The sequence below is a fragment of the Mandrillus leucophaeus genome, unplaced genomic scaffold (assembly GCF_000951045.1).
Source record: "Mandrillus leucophaeus isolate KB7577 unplaced genomic scaffold, Mleu.le_1.0 Scaffold339, whole genome shotgun sequence".
NCBI lineage: Eukaryota > Metazoa > Chordata > Mammalia > Primates > Cercopithecidae > Mandrillus > Mandrillus leucophaeus.
In genome coordinates, this window is record NW_012103576.1 from 676,221 (window position 1) to 686,130 (window position 9,910).

The window sequence follows — 9,910 nt, forward strand, 5'->3', positions numbered from 1 at the left end:
AATGTTTATTGTTGCTTTCCTTCCACAATATGCCCTTCTGTGACCTCGTCCTTCATCTTCTGTACCTGAGTGGTAACTCATTTCTCATGAAAAGCACAACGACAGGGTTCTCTCCTTGCGTATGCCTGATTGTATCATAGATTTGATGTTTCTGGGGTGTGTGCTTACCATGTATGGTGTGAGTATGTTAGCATGTGGTTTAAATGTTTGCTAGTCTGCTATTTGAGCAAAGAACTTTGTTTGAAGCCCTAAAGAGAAGATAGCCATATAGCAAAGCTTCCACACTTGCTGACATCCATGTGCCCTTTCAGTAGATAAGGAAAAGGGACATTTTGAAGCTGCTGATAGCGTTAAGTTTCCTATCCTGGGAATATTATCATATGAGCAAAGTTGGAAACCAAGGTAGTAGCTTGCATATATGCCATTGGCAGCTACCATGTCTATTTCAGTCAGTGACTAAGCACAGCGCTTATTTCTGGAGGCCCTGGGCTACTCTGCCTATCTCTACATTCCACTTCCATAATGTATGAGCCATAATATGACAACAGCCAGAATCAAGAGTATCATATCATACACTCTTCTAATTAGTTTTTTCAAAAACATAAAGATATGCAGATTAGACTGAATATTAGAAAATATGCTATTGCATATGTAATAAGGTTAGAATTTTAATCCACTTGTCAACTCCATTTCACTCCAATAAAGCATGTGCTTCCATTGAGTCTCCATTTCATGATCACTAAATGGTTTACAGTGGGGAGCATGAAATAAAGTGGTTGCCTAGTTAGCCAATGGTGTCATTGGGAAGATTTTATCTTTGGCTAGAGAGGGAGAAAAAGAGGGGAAGGGGGAACAGGAGTGAAGCAAGACAAGGTCGATGTCTGGAATCTAACCTTTTCATACCTGTTTTAGCTGAAGTATCAGCAAATTGGTTGAAAAACTTAGCTATCTCTAGGCTAGTGAGACTCAGCAGAGGGGACTGCTGAGGGACAGTTTACAGGACAAATGCCATCAGATCCCTGTCATTTTTGCTTTGCCTTCCTTTTTGGCCAGTGAACACCACAAATGCCATGTACCTCCATGACTCCACTTATTTCACCCATATCTCTGACTGTTGGTTTTTGTGCTTCATCCATAGGAACTTCCACTATATCACCATCCTCCGAGACCCAGTGTCCCGGTACTTGAGTGAGTGGAGGCATGTCCAGCGAGGGGCAACATGGAAAGCATCCCTTCATGTCTGCGATGGAAGGCCTCCAACCTCCGAAGAGCTGCCTAGCTGCTACACTGGCGATGACTGGTCTGGCTGCCCCCTCAAAGAGTTTATGGACTGTCCCTATAATCTAGCCAACAACCGCCAGGTGCGCATGCTCTCTGACCTGACCCTGGTAGGCTGCTACAACCTCTCTGTCATGCCTGAAAAGCAAAGAAACAAGGTCCTTCTGGAAAGTGCCAAATCAAATCTGAAGCACATGGCGTTCTTTGGCCTCACTGAGTTTCAGCGGAAGACCCAATATCTGTTTGAGAAAACCTTCAACATGAACTTTATTTCGCCATTTACCCAGTATAATACCACTAGGGCCTCTAGTGTAGAGATCAATGAGGAAATTCAAAAGCGTATTGAGGAGCTGAATTTTCTGGATATGGAGTTGTACAGCTATGCCAAAGACCTCTTTTTGCAGAGGTATCAGTTTATGAGGCAGAAAGAGCATCAGGAGGCCAGGCGAAAGCGTCAGGAACAACGAAAATTTCTGAAGGGAAGGCTCCTTCAGACCCATTTTCAGAGCCAGGGCCAGGGCCAGAGCCAGAATCCGAATCAGAATCAGAGTCAGAACCCAAATCCGAATGCCAATCAGAACCTGACTCAGAATCTGATGCCGAATCTGACTCAGAGTTCGAGGCAGAAGGAGAACCGGGAAAGCCTGAAGCAGAACTCAGGCAAGGAGCAGAACGGTAACACCAGCAATGGCACCAACGACTACATAGGCAGTGTAGAGAAATGGCGTTAAATGGCTCAAAAAGGCCTGCACATACTTCTCCCAAAGCGCCACTGAAAAGATGGCATAGTTTAAAAGATGAAAGTGTCCAAACACATCCTGCTTCCTTCATTGGGGAAGTTAAAAAAAGAAAAGTTTAGATGTTGCCTTTACAGTTGCCTTTCAATTCAGTGTTATACTGTGCGTGGGTAAAACAAATCTCAATATGGAATTAAATTGTCTTTTTGGGGTTGGACTATTTATGAAATCCGAAAGCCAAGCCAGACTCACCAGAAATTGCTGTTTAGATATTTTAAGAAGTTCTTAAATTAGTCATGGAGACAAAATGAAAACATAAAATGTGACCATTTAACTTATGGCTAAGAAATGGACTTTAAATTATTCATGATACAGTGTTAAAACCCAGTCTTAGATTCAAACATTTTTTCCAGGGGTGAGAATAAGTATAAACATAAAGCGACTAAAATGATATATAAAACCTTTTATTTTCTTCTGATTTTAACAAGGAATCTATTTAAATAGAATAACAACTGATGGTGAATCTTACTAAGCTGTAGAAAATAAAAAATTCCTCTCCAAACATGAGTAGTTTTATGTCAAAATATTGGCTTTTCAAGAACAGGACTCATATCTTGATATTTAAGAGATGTTTAAAATTTAAAACTTTTTCTACCTTCTACTGTTTAAAGGTTTTAAACAGGGTGTATCTCACATTAAACAAAACATCTTTTTTTTTTTTTTTTTCAAAATGAAATACCAATGTAAAGATCTAATTTCCAGGCGCTTTCAGGGCACTGTAATTTCAACAATACTGGAATCATTTTGGCGCTGCTTCCCATTCATTTTAAGGCTTCTCTGAATTGTGCTCATTCCAAATTAACCCATGTATAGAATCTTTCTTCATCATCTAAATGGTGTGTTGCTGAGTTTGTTGTGGTATATAATCCTGGATTAAAGTCAGGACTTTCTTTCTATAGAATTATTTTATCAATATTCGTGTAGTGAGGTCCTAATCAAGAAACTTGAACAGGATAATGTGTCTAAAAATATTGCTGAAGTTATTCTTGATCAGATAGAATTTAACCTAAAATGTGAACTCTTACTTACTTTTTCTACATCTCTACTGTAATGTTTCCAGTTGGGCCAACTATTTCTAGCCCTTTAGTTCTTTTTCGTGTTGACAGATTTGTAGACAATTACGAAAGCCAAAAAAGGATAAAATAAGCATTAGGAAGGCTAGCCAGAGTTATTCAATAGCACCTTGATAATGTGGGCAAACCCTTCTACGAAATTTTTGTTTTGAAAAGAGCAAAAGTAAAAACTGTTCTGTAGTGAGGTTACATATCAGGAACATAATAGTTGAGCAGAGTGATTTGGTAGTGTAAGTCGATGCAAAAATACTTCTATGGTATCAATTACAAACTGACCAAGATAAAAAGAAGTATGTGACCCACCGTGCTGTCAAGCATCATGATTCCTGGCAGTTTTCATTTTACTATGGATTTTGCTATACTTATGCAATGACTTATACTAACCTCCTGGCTGTAAATCAAACAAGGTGACTGAAAGTGGCATTTATGTTTTCAGAAGGGACACGCTTAGAAGTGTGACCATGAAGTTATATCTTTTACAATCTGCTCATGTGTTTCTTCTGTAGTAATATAGCCACAAACTGGACAATAAGCTGGGTATTTGGGTTTAAAATGGATTTTCTTGACTCTGAGCTTGTATCGCTATTTCTAGCTTTTGTTTTGTCTGACAGTATTGCAATCCTGAAAATCCTGAGAGCTAAAAAACTGAAAGGAAGTTTTTAAAAACTACACTTTGAAGTCACAGTGTTTTAGAGTAAAACTATTTTGTGTACAATTGTGTTTTTAAAATAGTTAGTAGATCACTATGATATTTCAATTTTCTTTAGTTTTAATTGAAAATGTTTGCTTTTAAAACTGATAGGTACTGTTGGAAAGCAGGATGAAGCCTGAGCCAGTGGAAGAGCTTGTTACAGAAAAAACATTTTGTGTTATTGCTGTGGTGTGCATGATTTGCAAAGACTAAGTGCATTTTTTCCGTCTATACTGATTATTGTATATAGAGGATGTTATAAATATACACTTTTGCCATTATGTAAATCCCATGATTTCAACTGTAAACATCTGTCCATTGGTGTAGCTTTACAAACCATTCACTGATTTTGTGCAATTTAACAATAGATATGAAATAAAGTTTAAATTACAGTCTCTGAGTAATCTCATAATTTCAAGATTTGCAGCCACTAGACATTGTGATCTCACAAACCAGAGCAGAATTTTTTTCAACAAGGCATTTCCTTTTTTCCTCTTGGCAGCCAGGCATGAAGACTAGATGGCCCATTCTAATCCCTCACACTAAAATGGCCTTAATTTGGGGTGATTCCTTCTGGGAGTCCATGTTTTTTGTACAAGCTTGTCCAACTCACAGCCCACCAGCCACATGCAGCCCAGGATGGCTTTGAATGCAGCCCAACACAAGTTCATAAACTTTGTTAAAACATTATATTTATTATAGACCTTTTTTTTTTTTTTTTTTTTAAGCTCATCAGCTATCATTAGTGTTAGTGTATTTTATGTGTGGCTCAAGGAAGCCAAAAGATTGGATACTCCTGGTGTAAGACAAAGTTTGCTATGCAAATGAATAGGCATAACTTTTAAGTTAAAACTTATTAAATACTTGCATATCTAAGAGCATGCAGAAAGGAAAAATAGTGCTCTTCATTCTCCCTTCTATCCACAGGGTAGAGTTTAAAGGTAAGCATTAATGTATTGGTTTTTAAAGTCCTGAACACAAAATGTACACATTTTTTCAAACAAACTCTTGTAGTTAGCACTATGGGGGAGTGGGGTATGATTTGTCCTTGCACTTTTCCAAAGAGACTTCAATTGTCAGTCCCAAGGGATCAGAAGGAAGAAAGCTACAAATTTGGTTGGAGGTGTAGTTAAGTATCCTTAGCCTGTAAACTACACATATGTACTGTATAAGTCCATTTTCATACTGCTATACAGAACTGCCCAAGATTGGGTAATTTATAAAGGAAAGAGGTTTAATTGACTCACAGTTCTGCATGGCTGAGGAGGCCTCAAGAAACTCACAATCATGGCAGAAGGTAAAGGAAAAGCAAGGCATCCTCTTCACAAGGTGGCAGGAAGGAGAAGTGCTGAGTGAAAGGGGAAGAGCCCCTTATAAAACCATCAGATCTAGTGAGAACTCACTATCACAAGAACAGCAAAGGGGAAACCACCCCCATGATTCAATCACCTCCACCTGGTCTCTCCCTTGACATGGGGATTATGGGGATTACAATTCAACATGAGATTTGGGTTGGGACACAAAGCCTAACCATATCAGCTTACATGGTTTTGCCTGTCAACTGCTTCTTGATCAATATTTGGGCTGCCAAAGGGCCTGATTGTATAAAGATCCTACACCCCCTTGGGAGGAGCTGTGAACAGGAACATAAAGTCCAAGACCTTGAAATATTTCCGAAATATCCTCCCTGAGGAGGGTAGGTATTCATGGAGAGCAGGGCACTCTAACTGTAGTAGAGAAAAGATAGGAAACCTGCTAAGGAAATGAGCTGTTGAGGCAGCCCAACTTGGAGCTGGAATGAAGAAACAACGAATTGGTTCAGTTCCTCGGGACTTAATTAGGATTCTCAATAAGGATGATAACCAGGTACAACCAGGACTGCCTTTGGGTGGTGGGTCTAATAAAGCTGTCACAATGGGAAGGATGGTTTCCTTCCATGGGTGTAGTACGGGGGTAAAAAGGAGCATAAAACTCACATGCTGGGTCTGAGTCACAGAAGAGAACCACAGAATAGGCCAGGTTGTGATGTGCAACTCACAGCTTTCTTGCATTCATTGACCTGAAGACACTGCTTTTAACACTGAAAGTTGGGAAAGGGGAGACAGGGTATTCCTTTTGCACAAATGGCCATCAGAGGTGGACTGGAAGTTTTTATCTCTTGTCTTCTCTAGAGATTGAACTAAGCAAAGAAACAAAAGCCGAGTACTTTGTAGAAAGTTCTAGCAAAAAAACAGTATGCTGACTCCAAACGTAATCCTCTGGCACTGTGGAGTAAGGCAACTCGAATCTCTCACTTGGCAAGAATGAGGCCGCCTGAGAGTTTTAACTGTCCAAGGAGTTTGATAAACACCTCACAATTTCCAAAGTACATCCGTCAGATCTTCACAAATGGGCAAGGCCCTCAGAACTTCAGAAGAAACCTATCCTGAAAACAAAGCAAATGAGCTGTTTCTCAGTGCAAATGGCACTGTTCTGAGCAGCTAGAGCAGGGTCCAAAAACTATTGTCCTGGGGCCAAATGCAGCCCTCTGCCTGCTTTTGTAACTACAATATTATTGGAACACAGCACGCCCATTTCTTTGCATATTTTTTCTGGCTGCTTTCATGCAACAGCAGCGGGAGTGGTTGCAACAGAGATCTTACGGCCCAAAAAGCCTAAAATACTTATTTTCTTGCCCCCCAAAGAAAAAGTTAGTCAGCCCTGGAACTACAGAGCCAATCAAAATTTCCTGAGTATTGAAAACTTGGCAGAGTTTATAATGATCCCAGAGTCTGAGAGAATAGAAGGATGTGATTCAAACAACATACTTTCCAATACCATACCACCACAAACAACATTTACAGAGTACCTACTAGGTGAGAATCACTGCTTTCAGGCCTGAGAGCAGGGGAGAACCTGGTCTTTTCTCTCAGGATTGCAGAAATCCAAGCCACATGCTGTGTCAGTAATTATAGGTGAAAGCTTAAGTAGTTCTTCAGTAGTCTTAGATAGCTGATGCCTGCCAGTTTCTTGGAATGTGTGCATGTGTATATGTTTTATCACATGCTTTTAAAGATTAAAACAATATATAAGTATGTAAAGTAAAAAGTGAAATTACCTATACAACTCCCACTCCCCCAAAATAACTACTGTGATTATGATTTCCTCCAGACCTCCTTGTCCTAGCCAAATTCAAATCTGCTATCTCTCCCCCTCCCGCTTCCCTCCTGCTCTTCCTCCAACCACACACACAAACACATATATTTATTTAAAAGGATAAAACCATATTGTTCTCATTGTTACCTGATTTCTTTTTTTTTTTTTTTTAATGAAAAACTTCAACAGTGTATCATGGGTTCCCTTCCAAAACAGGAATATAGTGGATGGTTTTTCCTAACCAAATTGATTACTGCTGATGTTATAGGTTGAGAGTATAGACTCTATATGCATGCTGCCTGGGTTTGAATCCCAACTCCACCCCTTACCAGCTCTGTGATCTTGGGAAAATCTCTAATCTCTCCATGCTTCAGTTTTCTCACCTATAAATGGAGAAAATAAAAGCCGTAACTTCAGAGGGTTGTCGTGAGGATTAAATGAGTTAGTATTTGTAAAGTACTTAACACAGTGCCTGATATAGAATAAACTTTACTTTAATTAATTAATTTATTTATTTACTTATTTTTTAGAGACAGACCCTCACTCTGTCACCAAGGCTGGAGTGCAGTGGTGTGATCATAGTTCGTAGCAGCCTCAACCTCTTGAGATCAACTGATACTCCAGCCTCAGCCTCTCGAGTAGCTGGGACTACAGGTGCATGCCACCACTGCCAGCTAATTTTTTACAATTTTAGTAGAGATAAGTCTCACTATGTTGCCCAGGCTGGTCTGGAACTCCTGAGTTCAAACAATCCTCCCACCTTAACCTCCCAAAGTGCTGAGATTACAGGCATGATAAAAAATACTTTATTATGTGTTTGATAGTATTATAATTATCATTATTACTGTTATTAGCATGAGGACTAGATGTCTGCTGAATTCCTATATCTTCAGTAGCTAAAGACTGACTCTGAGATCAAGAATTTAAAATATTGGCAAGAAAGAGTATATGTCCTGGTGCGACTAATTTAAGGAAACCTTTCTAAAAAATAAAACAAACGTGTTTCAAATGTAACATAATCAAATGTATAAAGACCTATCTTAAAGTTTACTTCTGAGCTCTTAATGCAGCCGGTGACAGAAACATTCTGAAAGATCTAACCCACAAAATACCAAGTGAGTCACAGATTCTCTCTCCAGCAATGAAAGGGCATTATCTGGTGTCTCTGGCTGATTGGAGGCCTACTTTATCACACTTAGCCAAGGATGACTCACTTTCAGCCCTGCTCTTTTCCCCACTCATCTCTCCACCCAACATTGCTGGAGTATGGGCTTGTCTGCCTGATGAGATCTGCGAGGACTCCACAGGTCTAGCTGCTTCCCTTATGGGTCTGGCTTGGTGCCTGGAATGCCTACACTCCAGGGTTCTCTTCTGTGGGTGAAAGAAGCATGTCCAGAAGACCCTATTAAGATGCATTTATGCCACCTAGGAGGGAGGAGAGAGAGTAACCCATTAAAAGTTAGCACATATTCTTTTTCAAACTAGCAGTCACAGAGGGCCCTCAGGGAATGGGACATACAGGCCTTGTAAATTCAGCTAGCTCACTTTACTTAAAAAAAAAAAAAAGAAGAAGAAGAAGAAGAAGAAAAACCAACTTCTGCATTTATCCAACTTGAATTTTTAAATTTTAGTCCTATTGCCTTAAGGACAGAATAAGGTTCAATAATCTTCATCAAATCTCATTAAGTTGTACAAATTCTATTTTCATTATGCCTGGTTCAATCTTGTGACTTCACTAATATCAGTAAGATTTAATGATGCCTAACTGGGCCTAAGAAAAGTTTAACAGTTTTTGTGACTTAAAAATGCTCTACTGGATTTCATGTGACTTATAAGGACCTGAGAAGAACTGTCAAGTCTTAAAAGAGAGTGCTACACCATAGCTTGATAGGACCTAACCAGCCAACTGGAGCCAATCTTAATCAGCCTTTTCATGGATTCATCCAAAACACAAGACTGTTTTTTTTTTTTCTCAGTCCTGAAGGAGGTCTTCTGTCCCTGAAACTACCTAGAGTAGGATTACATGTTCATCAAGGCCCTTGAGACCATATGGCAAAAACATTATGAATTTGGTCAAAAAGATGGATTCTGGCTTCACAAGGCTGAACACATAGGAAGGAAGTTGAAATAAGGAGCCTCAACACTGATTAGTTAAGATGAATAGTGTTTATCAAGGATGAGCTTGTAGGCTGGGCACTGTAGCTCATGCCTGTAATCCCTGTAATTCCAGTACTTTGGGAGGCTGAGTGGGGAGGATTGCTTGAACCCAGGAGTTTGAGACCAGCCCAGGCAACATGGTGAAATCCCTCTCTACAAAATATATAAAAATTAGCTGGGCATGGTAGTGTGTCCCTGTAGTCTCAGCTACTCAGGAGGCCCAGTCAGGAGGATTACATGAGCCTGGGAAGTCAAGGTTGCATTGAGCTGTGATTGAGACACTGCACTCCAGCCTGGGTGACAAAGAGAGACCGAGACCCTGTCTCACAAAAAAAAAAAAAAAAAAAAAAAAAAAAAGTAGAAAGAAAGAAAGAAAAGAAAAGAAAAGAAAAATGGGCTTGACCTAAGAAACACTAACAAGTATCAGTAGTTGTCAAGTTTCCCATCCCTTCCCAGCGTCCACATGCTTTCCCCAAACTCCCAGGACCTTGGCATATTCCCAGCCCTCCCTTTCTAAGGAAGGTTTCTATGTAGCCCACCTGGATGATCCCAATGTCTTCTTACCTATCCTTCTGTCTTCAGCCTCTTTCTTGACCACTGGGCTCATCTTCCTAAAACTTCCTCAGAACAGAAGCTATGAACCTGTGGCTTCAGAATCCTCCCTGATGTGGTTCAAAAACGCAGATTCTCTAGGCCCCACTGCAGATGTTCTGAATCAGAATCTCCCACCTCAGCCTCCCAAGTAGCTGGGACCACAGGGGCAAGCCACCACACCTGGA

At 39.9% G+C, this 9,910-nt stretch overlaps 1 protein-coding gene across 2 annotated transcripts in view; it reads left to right on the top strand.

Annotated features, from left to right (window-relative positions):
- Nucleotides 1–4,232, top strand: part of HS6ST2 (heparan sulfate 6-O-sulfotransferase 2) — a 345,910-nt gene extending 341,678 nt beyond the window's left edge. For both annotated transcript variants that reach the window (XM_011988801.1, XM_011988802.1), the window contains one exon: nt 1,139–4,232. In XM_011988801.1, coding sequence (XP_011844191.1) covers nt 1,139–2,009 — 871 coding nt within the window. In that variant the 3' untranslated portion in view covers nt 2,010–4,232. The remainder of the gene's footprint in view (nt 1–1,138) is intronic.
- Nucleotides 4,233–9,910: the final 5,678 nt, after the last annotated feature.